Source organism: Lipotes vexillifer, unplaced genomic scaffold (genome assembly GCF_000442215.2).
Source record: "Lipotes vexillifer unplaced genomic scaffold, Lipotes_vexillifer_v1.1 scaffold175, whole genome shotgun sequence".
Taxonomy (NCBI): Eukaryota; Metazoa; Chordata; class Mammalia; order Artiodactyla; family Lipotidae; genus Lipotes; species Lipotes vexillifer.
In genome coordinates, this window is record NW_006771329.1 from 827094 (window position 1) to 841295 (window position 14202).

Here is a 14202-nt window from a genome sequence, read left to right on the forward strand (position 1 = left end):
TGACACTGATGAAAGAAATCAAAGATGACACAAACAGATGGAGAGATATACCATGTTCCTGGATTGGAAGAATCAATATTGTGAAAATGACTGTACTACCCAAAGCAATCTACAGATTCAATGCAATTCCTCTCCAATTACCAATGGCATTTTTTACAGAATTAGAACAAAAAATCTTAAAATTTTTATGGAGACATAAAAGACCCTGAATAGCCAAAGCAATCTTGAGAAAGAAAAACAGAGCTAGAGGAATCAGGCTCCTTGACTTCAGACTGTATTACAAAGCTACAGTAATCAAGACAATATGGTAGTGGCACAAAAACAGAAATATAGATCAATGGAACAGGATAGAAAGCCCAGAGGTAAAGCCATGCACCTATGTTCAATTAATCTATGACAAAAGAGGCAAGGATGTACAATGGAGAAAAGACAGCCTCTTCAATAAGTGGTGCTGGGCAAACTGGACAGCCATATGTAAAAGAATGGAATTACAACACTCCCTAACACCATACACAAAAATAAACTTAAAATGGATTAAAGACCTAAATGTAAGACAAGACACTCTAAAACTCTTAGAGGAAAATATAGGCAGAATACTCTTTGATATAAATCACAGCAAGATCTTTTTTGATCCACCTCCTAGAGTAATGGAAATAAAAATAAAAGAAACAAATGGGACCTAATGAAACTTAAAAGCTTTTGCACAGCAAAGGAAACTATAAACAAGACAAAAAGACAGCCCTCAGAATGGGAGAAAATATATGCACATAAATCAATGGACAAAGGATTAATCTCTAAAATATATAAACAGCTCGTGCAGCTCAATCTTAAAAAAAACAAACAACCCAACCTAAAAATGACAGAAGGCCTAAATAGACATCTCTCCAAAGAAGACATACAGATGGCCAAGAAGCACATGGAAAGCTGCTCAACATCACTAATTATTAGAGACGTGCAAACCAAAACTACAGTGGGGTATCACCTCACACTCATTAGAATGGGCTCTATTGGAAAATCTACAAACAACAAATGCTGGAGAGGGTGTGGAGAAAAGGGGACCCTCTTGCATTGTTGGTGAGAATGTAAATTGGTACAGCGACTATGGAGAACATTATGGAGGTTCCTTAAACTACTAAAAATGGAATTACCATATGACCCAGCAATCCCACTACTGGGCATGGACCCAGAGAAAACCATAATCCAAAAAGACACATGCCCCCCAATGTTCTTTGCAGCACTATTTATAATAGCCAAGTCATGGAAGCAACCTAAATGCCCATTGACAGATGAATGGATAAAGAAGTTGTGGTACATATATACAATGGGATATTACTCTGTCATAAAAAGGAATGAAATCAGGTCATGTGTAGAGATTTGGGTGGATCTTGAGACTGTCATACCGAGTGAAGTAAGTCAGAAAGAGAAAAACAAATGTATATTAACACTTATAGGTGGAATGTAGAAAAATGATACAGATGAACTGGTTTGCAAGGCAGAAATAGCGACAGAGATGTAGAGAACAAATGTATGGACACCAAGCGGGTGGACATGGGGGGCGGGGGTGGTGGTGGTCGGATGAATTGGGAGACTGGGATTGACATGTATACACTAATATGTATGAAATAGATAACTAATAAGAACCTCCTGTATAAGAAATACATAAAATAAAATTCAAAAATAAAATAAAATAAAATAAAAAATAAAATAAATGGTTATCCCTTGGGGAAAAAAAAAGGGGTGGCAACAACAGAGATCCTTGTGAGGTTGACACTATTCGATATCTTGACTGTGATGGTAAATACACGAACCCTCACAAATGACCAGATTGTACAGAACTTAATTCATACCTGTCTACCCACATACACACATAGGGGTACGAGAAAATGTAAGACTGGTGGATTGCATCAATGCCAGTATCCTGCTTTTGATGTTATACTATAGTTTTGCACAATGTTACCATTGGAGATACTGAGCAAAATGTCCAAGAGCTCTCTGTGTATTGTTGCATGTGAATCTACAATTATCTTGGTAAAATTTTCATTTAAAAAACAGAATAGAATTATTCTAGCAGTTGGGCTATACAGATTTTTGAATCAAATAGGTAAGAATTAGATGAGAGAAAGTATATTGAGGAAAAAAAATCATAAAAGAAACACAAATGTGTTCAGTAAATCTTGGGCAAGTAGAGACTAAGAAAGATTCAGTGATGTTTCCATAGTTTCAAGACAATTTATATTAAGGAAAAAAAAAAACTAAGAAAAAGAGCTAGCTAGGTTGGCTGGATGGTTTCATTCATGCTAAGTGTATTTGTTGGCATGTTTTTATCATCGCCATTGGGAATAGGAATAATAAAAGGGGTCAATTTTAAACACATTAATTGTATGCACAACAAAATTAAAGTGGGTTACAGTCAGTTATAAAACATAAACTAAAACCTGACAGAAAAAAAGTGGAGATTTTCCACCCAAATCCTCATGATAAATAGCTTTTCTAAAATAAATATTTTGCATTCTTGTTTTTATTATTTGCATTTGGTTTTAGGGCTATATTTTTCACATAGACGATAACATAGATGAAAAAGGAAAGCTCTTCATAACAATTTTATAACTGAAGTATAATATAAATTAATAAGTTTAAAAAATTAAGCAAATCAAGAACATATGTCAATATATCATATCATGCAACTATGAACTGTTTAAGTTCAAAGTAATGACTTTCAGATAATTTTTTGTCCTAATATACCTGAATGATAAGGTAGACTTTCCTTAACATTGGTGACTCATTAAAGCCAGGTTAACTGTTACCCACCAAATGAAAATTGCCAAAAGCTTTGACAGCAAAAATGTAAATATACTTAAGATGCCATAATTCTTGACTCTAGTATTTGCAGATTGTGTTTTGGAAATAATATATGTATGTGAAGAATTAAATTATAGTATTAAGTAAATAATTGCTCAATAATATAATTGAAGTGATTTCACAAAATACTGCACAAATAGCTGTCAAATGAATGGTATATAACACAAAATGAAGTGTTATTTTAATAATAATTGTGTATCTTCTTTAACTCCCTACTAGAGTATAATCCTGGAGAAGGGAGGGATTATGCTTTAAAGTTATTTGAGTCACTCACAGTACCTAGTGTGAAAAATCTTTTGATGTGTAAGGACAAATTGAAAAATAATGAACAAAACTATTATCCTAAAATGGTTCTTGACACAAACATTCTAATCTTCAGAATTAAACAGTCTGTATTCTTATTCTCAGGAGAGAAGTTTCCACGTGTTACTCGTGTATACTTCTCCAGAGTCTAGCAAAGCCAAGCACATAACAGGGGCTCAACACATTCTTCCTGAATTGTATCCAGAAGATTTCTACATGAAGGTCAAAGGGGGTTGGTATAAAACAGATACTTGGTACAAAGAAAAATTCATTCTTAAATTGTTTGCAAATACATGTACACATAAGCAAGTAAAAATAAAATTCCACACTAAAGTTGAGGCAGTACATCCCTAAAATATTTTCATTATCTATTAATAATAACACTAAAATCTGATTTTGTAATAAAAATATTTGTGTGATATTTCTTTCCATCTAGAAGTTATGTAGGAAAATATTTAAATGAAAGTTTCAGGTGAGACTTTGTAAAATTATATGGAAGATGACCTCATATTATTTCTCTCAATGATCAGATTGATGGGTATTGGCATACATAGAAACTACTATTTAAAAAAAAAAAGTAAGGGAAAGAACATCAAATAGTCTGAAGAAAAACTAGTTGCTGAACATGCCAACATCCTAAAACTAAGTACAATTTTGTAATCTTTTTTTTTTTTTCTTTTTTTTTTTCTTGCGTTATGCGGGCCTCTCACTGTTGTGGCCTCTCCCATTTGCGGAGCACAGGCTCCGGACGCGCAGGCTCAGCAGCCATGGCTCACAGGCCCAGCCGCTCCGCGGCATGTGGGATCTTCCCGAAACGGGGCACGAACCCGCGTCTCCTGCATCGGCAGGCGGACTCTCAAGCACTGCGCCACCAGGGAAGCCCGTAATCTTTTAAAGTGAGATTTTTTCATTTGTAAAATTATCCAAGCACTCGAGCATATTGTGAGATATTATTTACTCTATGGCTTTGTTCCCAGAGTTGGTAAAGCACATAAGCATAAATAGAAACAAGCCCTATTAGGATGGCCAGCTTATATAATACATATTTCATCATAAATCCAGATCAGGGTCCAAGGTATGAGAGTGAATAATCCATTGCCAATATTATGGAAATTTTCTGACTAATTACATCAATTCATATGAAATTCATTTTAAAAAGCTTTTCTAAATAGCATTAAATATTTAAATTTCAATATGTCAATTAAGCTTCAGACATGGAACTTTCTTTGCATGGAAAGAAAATAATTTATCATTTTTCACCATGGCACCCTAATCTGTATAAAATCAAGTGAAGTCATACTTAGAAAGCTATTTTTCAAGTAATAAAAATTATTTTTTAGATAATTCAGTTAAACATACTTTAAACAGAAGTATATCTTCATTTTCTAAAGAGCTGTATTATATAGGTTTATGAAAATTTTAATTTAATAGCTCTCCTAATCATTACAAAGTAAATCTGATAATTAAGGTCTTGTTTTGTTAGTTTTCAAAGGGAGGAAACATGCATTTTATTTTCTTCATTTAAAAATAAGTAATTCTTACAAAACTTGACTTTAGAAAAGTATATATATATATATATATATATATATATATGTATAACTGAATCACACTGCTGCACAGCAGAAATTAACACAACATATACATTTACACATACTTGACATTTCATACTACTTCTCTGTATTTTCTTCATAAAATGACATTAATAGTGTCAGTTCTTTCGTCTATAAACAAGGCAAGTTATTGCTTTCTCCTAATCCTGCTTTAAGTGTGTGCTTTATTACAAGTAAGTAATCTAAATATTTTGTTTGACATTAAAGAAGAAAAAGTTTCATGCTATTTTTACTATTTTATGAAAAGAAAGGTACAAGAAGCGTTTTCCAAAAATATTTCCGGACCCTCCACTCAGAGATGTTGCCAGAGACTTTGATTTTTTTTTCAAAACAATCAGACTGGTTCCTTAGAGCACCATTTTCTTGCCAAACACAATACTAATGAAAGTTCCCTGTGGAATTTTCATAAAAAGACTAAGCCTAGTAGCATTGTTCAATAAAACAAGTAAAAAGTAAATGGCAATAATTCAATAAAGTATGGCAACAGTGGAAAGAAAGTCTTTAAAAGCAAGGTTTAAACAGTTCTTAAGGATCTCCTGATGTTTCATCTCCCTGTAGACTAAATGCTATGAGGATCGGGGACCGATGTGTTAACCCACTAACCTCCCATAATAGCATGACAGATGCTTCCTACCTGAAGGAGTAATGCCTGGGAGAGAGAGAAGAAGCAGGAGACTGACAGAATGCCCAGGGAGGGTATTGATCAAATGACTCTTTTCTGGTAACCATTACAGAGATATGAGTTGACAGTAATTAAAATGACTTACACACTGGGATGGTTTCAAACTCAAATCTTCGACTGAAGACACCATAGCCTGCTGCTGTGCGTGCTCGAATTTGGAAGACATATACTGAAGCTGGTTTCAAGCCCTCTGCAGTTATAGTTGTCTCTTTAGATTTGATAATTGTATAGCTGGTCTCTTGGTCCTTGGATTACACATGTATATGCAATAAAAAGAAGTCAAAAAATGAATTATTAATGACACCAAAACACAGAATCAAAGATAAGAAAAACAATCAGAAACTAACAGATTTGCTATTAGTACAAATATGATATTTTACAAACAAAATCCTACGCATTCTAGTTGTGTTAGTTATATAGAAACAAAGTATTTTCTAGAACTCACAGATGTAAGATATGTTCTCTACCCATCCACCACACTTGCCTTGGGCAGAACCAGATATGTAAACTTTAAAAATAAAATTTCCAGGAGATACACTATTTTACAGACTCTAATTTAGTATTGCTAATTGTGAGCTTGTTTTTCTCATAAATGATTTATTGGAGTGCAACTAACATGCTGCTTGTTTATAGAGGAAGGTGATAATTCTGATATACAGCCAGGTAAGACTTATGCCTTTTATCTTTAGTGAATTTGATTTCTTTTAAAATTTTATTTTATATATATTTTATTTTTTAACATCTTTATTGGAGTATAATTGCTTTACAATGGTGTGTTAGTGTCTGCTGTACAACAAAGTGAATCAGCTACACATAAACATATATCTCCATATCCCTTCCCTATTGCATCTCCCTCCCACCCTCCCTATCCCACCCCTCTAGGTGGACACAGAGCACCGAGCTGATCTCCCTGTGCTATGCAGCTGCTTCCCACTAGTTATCTATTTTATATTAGGTAGTGTATATATGTCCATGCCACTCTCTGACTTCCTACCAGCTTACCCTTCTCCCTCCCGGTGTCCTCAACTCTATTCTCTTCACCTGTGTCTTTATTCCTGTCCTGCCCCTAGGTTCTTCAGAACTTTTGTTTTTGTTTTTTTTTTTTTTTTTAGATTCCATATATTTGTATTAGCATGAGATATTTGTTTTTCTCTTTCTGAATTACTTCACTCTGTATGACAGTCTCTAGGACCATCCACTTCACTACAGATAACTCAATTTTGTTTCGTGTTATGGCTGAGTAATATTCCATTGTATGTATGTGCCACATCTTCTTTATCCATTCATGCAATGATGGACACTTAGGTTGTTTCCATCTCCTGGCTATTGTAGATAGCCCTGCAATGAACATTGTGGTACATGACTCTTCTTGAATTATGGTTTTCTCAGGGTATATGCCCAGTAGTGGGATTGCTGGGTCATATGGTAGTTCTATTTTTAGTTTTTTAAGGAACCTCCATATTGTTCTCCATAGCGGTTGTATCAATTTACATTCCTACCAACAGTGCAAGAGGATACCCTTTTCTCCACACCCTCTCCAGCATTTATTGTTTGTAGATTTTTTGATGATGGCCATTCTGACTGGTGTGAGGTGATACCTCATTGTAGTTTTGATTTTCATTTCTCTAATGATTAATGATGTTGAGCATTCTTTCATGTGTTTGTTGGAAATCTGTATATCTTCTTTGGAGAAATGTCTATTTAGATCTTCTTCCCATTTTTGGATTGGGTTGTTTGTTTTTTTTGATATTGAGCTGCATGTGCTGCTTGTATATTTTGTAGATTAATCCTTTGTCAGTTGCTTCATTTGCAAATATTTCTCCCATTCTGAGGGCTGTCTTTTCATCTTGTTTATGGTTTCCTTTGCTGTGCAAAAGCTTTTAAGTTTCATTAGGTCCCATTTGTTTATTTTTGTTTTTATTTCCATTTCTCTAGGAGCTGGGTCAAAAAGGATCTTGCTGTGATTGATGTCATAGAGTGTTCTGCCTATGTTTTCCTCTAAGAATTTTAGTGTCTGGCCTTACATTTAGGTCTTTAATCCATTTTGAGTAAATTTTTGTGTATGGTTTTAGGCAGTGTTCTAATTTCATTCTTTTACATGTAGTGTCCAGTTTTCCCAGCACCACTTACTGAAAAGGCTGTCTTTTCTCCATTGTATATTCTTGCCTCCTTTATCAAAGATAAGGTGACCATATGTGTGTGGGTTTATCTCTGGGCTTTCTATCCTGTTCCATTGATCTATATTTCTGTTTTTGTGCCAGTACCATACTGTCTTGATTACTGTAGCCTTTGCAGTATAGTCTGAAGTCTGGGGGCTGGATTCCTCCAGCTCTGATTTTCTTTCTCAAGATTGCTTTGGCTATTCAGGGTCTTTTGTGTTTCCATACAAATTATGAATTTTTTTGTTCTAGTTCTGTGAAAAATGCCATTGGTAGTTTGCTAGGGATTGCACTGAATCTGTAGATTGCTTTGGGTATATAGTCATTTTCACAATGTTGATTCCTCCAATACAAGAACGTGGTATATCTCCTCATCTGTTTGCATCATCTTTAATTTCGTTCATCAGTGTCTTATAGTTTCCTGCATACAGGTCTTTTGTGTTCTTAGGTAGGTTTATTCCTAGATATTTTATTCTTTTTGTTGCAATGGTTGTTGCAATGGTAAATGAGAGTGTTTCCTTAATTTCTCTTTCAGATTTTTCATCATTAGTGTATAGGTATGTAAGAGATTTCTCTGCATTAATTTTGTATCCTGCTAGTTTACCAAATTCATTGATTGGCTCTAGTAGTTTTCTGGCAGCATATGTAGGATTCTCTGTGTATAGTATCATGTCATCTGCAAACAGTGACAGTTTTACTTCTTCTTTTCCAATTTGGATTCCCTTTATTTCTTTTTCTTCTCTGATTGCTGTGGCTAAAACTTCCAAAACTATGTTGAATAATAGTTGTGAAAGTGGGCAACCTTGTCTTATTCCTGATCTTAGTGGAAATGGTTTCAGTTTTTCATCATTGAGAATGATGTTGTCTGTGGGTGTGTCATATATGGCCTTTATTATGTTGAGGAAGTTCCCTCTATGCTTACTTTCTGGGGAGTTTTTATCATAAATGGGTGTTGAATTTGTCAAAAGCTTTTTCTGCATCTATTGAGATGATCATATGGTTTTTCTCCTTCAATTTTTTAATATGGTGTATCATGTTGATTGATTTGTGTATATTGAAGAATCCTTGCATTCCTGGGATAAACACCACTTGATCATGGTGTACGATCCTTTTAATGTGCTGTTGGATTCTGTTTGCTAGTATATTATTGAGGATTTTTGCCTCTATGTTCATCAGCGATATTGGTCTGTAGTTTTCTTTTTTTGCGACATCTTTGTCTGGTTTTGGTATCAGGTTGATGGTGACCTCTTAGAATGAGTTTGGGAGTGTTCCTCCCTCTGCTATATTTCGGAGGAGTTTGAGAAGGATAGGTGTTAGCTCTTCTCTAAATTTTTGATAGAATTTGCCTCTGAAGCCATCTGGTCCTGGGCTTTTGTTTATTGGAAGATTTTAAATCACAGGCTCAATTTCAGTGCTTGTGATTGGTCTGTTTATATTGTCTATTTCTTCCTGGTTCAGTCTCGGGAGGTTGTGCTTTTTTAAGAATTTGACCATTTCTTCCAGGTTGTCCATTTTATTGGCATATAGTTGCTTGTAGTAATCTCTCATGGTCCTTTGTATTTCTGCACTGTCAGTTGTTACTTCTCCTTTTTCATTTCTAATTCTATTGATTTGAGTATTCTCCCTTCTTTTCTTGATCAGTCTGGCTAGTGGTCTATCAATTTTATCTTCTCAAAGAACCAGCTTTTAGTTTTATTGATCTTAGCTATTGTTTTCTTCATTTCTTTTTCATTTATTTCTGATCTGATCTTTATGATTTCTTTCCTTCTGCTAACTTTGGGGATTTTTTCTTCTTTTTCCTCCAATTGCTTAGGTTTAATGTCAGGTTGTTTATTTGAGATGGTTCTTGCTCCTTGAGGTAGGATTGTATTGCTGTAAACTTCCCTCTTAGAACTGCCTTTGCAGCATCCCATAGGTTTTGAGTTGTCGTGTTTTCATTGTCATTTGTTTCTAGGTATTTTTTGATTTCCTCTTTGATTTCTTCAGTGATCTCTTGGTTATTTAGTAGTGTATTGTTTAGCCTCCTTGTGTTTGTATTTTTACACACTTTTTCCTGTAATTGATAGCTAGTCTCACAGCATTGTGGTCAGAAAAGATACTTGATACAATTTCAATTTTCTTAAATTTACCAAAGCTTGATTTGCGACCTAAGATATGATCTAACCTGGAGAATGTTCCATGAGTACTTGAGAAGAAAGTGTATACTGTTGTTTTTGGATGGAATGTCCTATAAATATCAAATAAGTTCATATTGTTTAATGTATCATTTAAAGCTTGTGTTTCCTTATTTATTTTCATTTTGGGTCATCTTTCCACTGGTGAAAGTGAGGCATTAAAGTCCCCTAGTATTATTGTGTTACTGTTGATTTCCCCTTTTATGGCTATTGGCATTTGCCTTAGTATTGAGGTGCTCCAAAGTTGGGTCCATAAATATTTACAATTGTTAATGGATTGATTAATTGGATTGATCCATTGATTATTATGTAGGGCCCTTCTTTGTATCTTGTAATAGTCTTTACTTAAAGTCTATTTTGTCTGTTATGAGAATTGCTACTCCAGCTTTCTTTTGATTTCCATTTGCATAGAATATCTTTTTCCATCCCCTCATTTTCAGTCTGTGTGTGTCCCTAGGTCTGAAGTGGGTCTCTTGTAGACAGCATATATATGGGTCTTGTTTTTGTAACCATTCAGCCAGTCCATGTCTTTTGGTTGGAGCATTTAATCTATTTACATTTAAGGTAGTTATCAATAAGTGTGTTACTATTACCATTTTCTTAATTGTTTTGGGTTTGTTATTGTAGGTCTTTTCCCTCTCTTGTGTTTCCTGCCAACCAAGTTCCTTTAGGATTTGTTGTAAAGCTGGTTTGGTGGTGCTGAATTCTGTTAGCTTTTGCTTGTCTGTAAGGGTTTCAATTTCTCCATCAAATCTGAATGAGATCCTTGCTGGGTAGAGTAATGTTGGTTGCAGGTTTTTCTCTTTCATCACTTTAAATATGTCCTGCCAGTATGAGGATTCCCTTGTGTGTTATTTGTTGTTTTACCTTGCTGCTTTTAATATTTTTCTTTGTATTTAATTTTTGATAGTTTGATTAATATGTGTTTGGGGATGTTTCTCCTTGGATTTATCCTGTGTGGGACTCTCTACACCTCCTGCACTTGATTGACTATTTCTTTTCCCATGTTAGGGAAGTTTTCAACTATAATCTCTTGAAATATTTTCTCAGTCCCTTTCTTTTTCTCTTCTCCTTCTGGGACCCCTATAGTTCAAATGCCGGTGCCTTTAATGTTGTCCCAGAGGTCTCTGAGGCTGTCTTCAATTCTTTTCATTCTTTTTTCTTTATTCTGTTCTGCAGTAGTTATTTCCACTCTTTTATCTTCCAGGTCACTTATCCATTCTTCTGCACCAGTTATTCTGCTATTGATTCCTTCCAGAGAATTTTTACTTTCATTTATTGTGTTGTTCATCATTGTTTGTTTGCTCTTCAGTTCTTCTAGGGCTTTCTTAAATGTTTCTTTTATTTTCTCCATTCTATTTCTACGATTTTGGATCATCTTTACTATCATTACCCTGAATCCTTTTTCAGGTAGACTGCCTATGTCCTCTTCATTTGTTTGATCTGGTGGGTTTTTACCTTGCTCCTTTATCTGCTGTGTATTTCTCTGTCTTCTTATTTTGCTTAACTTACTGTGTTTGGGGTCTCCTTTCTGCAAGCTGCAGGTTTGTAGTTCCCCTTATTTTTAGTGTGTGTCCCCAGTGGGTAAGGGTTGTTCAGTGGGTTGTGTAGGCTTCCTGGTGGAGGGGACTTGTACCTTTGTTCTGGTGGATGAGGCTGGATTTTGTCATTCTGGTATGCCAGACTATGTCCGGTGGTGTGTTTTGATGTGTCTGTGACCTTATTATGATTTTAGGCAGCCTATCTACTAACGGGTGGGTTTGTGGTCCTGTCTTGCTCGTTGTTTGTCATAGGGTGTCCTGCAGTGTAGCTTGCTGGTTGTTGAGTGGAGCTGGGTCTTAGTGTTGAGATGGAGATCTCTGTGAGAGCTTTTGCCGTTTGATATTATGTGGGGCCAGTACATCTCTGGTGGACCAATGCCCTGAACTCGGCTCTCTCACCTCAGAGGCTCAGGGTTGACACCCGGCTGCAGCACCAAGACTATGATTGTGGAGGCTTGGTGATTCCAAAATCTGATATAGTGGGCCAGCAGGCCAGAGACTCTGGGAAGAGTTGCAGCCCAAATTAAGGCCACTGGCAGAATCCTTTGAATTTGATTTCTAATCATATTTAGGGGTTGGGAGAAGGAATGTGAACTTCACTGGAGAAATTTAATTTTAACTCACTAAGTCGAAACAGTGAGTTTTAAAGAAAAAATTCACATAAGCAAAATATTTTTTTCCTTTTTAAAAACTTCATTTTTTTCACTCTCATGTGTTTGGGCTGGGTTAGTAGTGAATGGAGCTGAAGGGGAAAAAGTCACCTAAAAGATAGCTTTGGAAAGTGAAACAGAGAGGGACTATTCCTATTTTGACTGCTAACAAAAGTCTAGACAAACCATCTATAACTCCTCATTATCTCTGAAGTTACCACCCTGAATATAAAGTGCTAGATATTTAAAGATTTAATACACATTCCCTGCTTTGAACTTTCTCTTCCCTTATGTTTTTCTGTGTGAATTTTTGGCTAAGCTTGTTTTTTCCTTAAGGTCTTTTCACATATATTAAATTTCTGATAGATATTATAGGATGAATTAAAGATAGGTTATGGTTAGAGATTTTATTCCCCTTTTTTAAGAATTGGCCTTTACTTAAAATAACTTATTGATGCCTGTAAATCATTATTTTCTAAATATTTCAGGGAATTTTGTCTTTACAAGCAGAAAAAAATGTATTGATTTTTTAAAAAAGATCCAAGGGAAACAACATGCAAAGGATTTATTTTTCCTAAATGAGAAAAAAAAATTGAAAACAAGAAAATAACATTTACTTCTCAAGCACTCTAGTAGGAATAAGGTTATTATTTAATGTTCATAATGCTATTAAAAAGTAAAACAAATGCAAACCACACTCCTTGTCCCTTGAAGTTTACAACATGCCATGCTGTGCCTTTAGTGTGAACACTGAAATCACGTGCTAAAACACAGCAAACCCATTTTTACTTTATCCTCAGTTTCCTTATCTGTAAAATTGGGATAAAAATTGGTGGCTGGATATCCTCACAGAGATGTTGTAAGAATGAAACCGATAATGCACGTGAAAACATGTGTTAAACTGTAAAGCACGTTTTAATTGTCATAATTATTATTTTAATTTTTTTCTAATTTGACACACCAAAGTCAACTTCTAACCATATTCTATGCTACCACCAATACAATGTACAATAAGCAATGGGTAAATATTCTTCCCTTAAAGCAGTTTACCATTCCTCATTTAATACGTTCAAACATATAAAATTTTCTTAGGGTTATGTATATCCAAATTTCTCTCTAGATAGATATGGTTTAAATTCTAATCCAAATAGGTTTTTCTGATTCAGTCTACATAAACAATTGATCTTTGTTTTTTTAACGCTCAGGTTAGTTTAAGTGCCTAGTCTCTAAAGTGTTTAGGAAACTTTGTTAGAGTTTTCAAAGAATTTAAAGTAGAAAAATAAATTCTATAGTTTTACCTAGTAATGTCAGTCACTTTCTTCACTCAGAAATATTTATGGATCTTGTCTACTCTATTACCCCTTCTGTTTGCTAGGGGTAGAACAGTAAAAAAAGCAGGCAATTTCTTGATGTGTTCCTTTTAAAAGGGGTAAATAGCTTCTATAAACTATTATAGTTACTGATAATCTGAGTACACTCAAGTTTATGACTGAATGTGAAAGACTCTCTTAGTAATATTATCCTTTCCAGTTTGGCTGTGATTAACTCAGTAATTTTCAGTAAAAAATGATAAAATATATGTTCGCTACTATTTGCATTTTGTTTAAAGGGAATTTGAGTTCATGAGAAAAATCTAGACAAAACAAGTTATGATTCTGCTATATTTGATATAATTAGGATTTTTACATGAAGTATTAACATTTATATGTAAAGTAAGATTTTTTTTTTTAATGAAAAATAGCATAGGAATATCAGGGTTAGAATTCCAACCATGTTATTAGCTAAGTACATGTGTAAATGTGGGTATGCAACTCAACCTAAGTTTTTTCTTCTTTAAAATAGGATGAAATTATTTATCAAGACTCTGTGAGGACACAAAGATAGAGATAATATACAGAGCACACAGCACAATCTTCTGAGCATTAGAGCTTCTAGGTAAATTTGATTTTACCCTATAGCATGATGGCAAATTATTCTACTGAAAAGAAAAAAAAAATTTAAAGCTTACATGATTGTAACTCTTAACTATTGAAAAAGTAGAAATTGATAATTTTGTCAAAAATAGAAAAAAAATCATTGCAAGGAAACTGGAATGCTGTTCCTTGAAATAATGTATTATCTAACATCAGTTGATTATACAAAATTATACAGTATTCCATCTGATTTATCTGTTAACATTATGTATGTCTCAGTGGTTCCTTATTGCAGTTCTAATGGTACGTTG

General features: G+C 34.4%; 1 protein-coding gene across 4 annotated transcripts in view; it reads right to left on the bottom strand.

Annotated features, from left to right (window-relative positions):
• The window catches only part of EPHA5 (EPH receptor A5), a 341956-nt gene that overhangs the window by 103030 nt on the left and 224724 nt on the right, over positions 1-14202 (bottom strand). For all 4 annotated transcript variants that reach the window (XM_007446631.1, XM_007446630.1, XM_007446628.1 and 1 more), the window contains exon 7: positions 5540-5699. In XM_007446631.1, coding sequence (XP_007446693.1) covers positions 5540-5699 — 160 coding nt within the window. The remainder of the gene's footprint in view (positions 1-5539; positions 5700-14202) is intronic.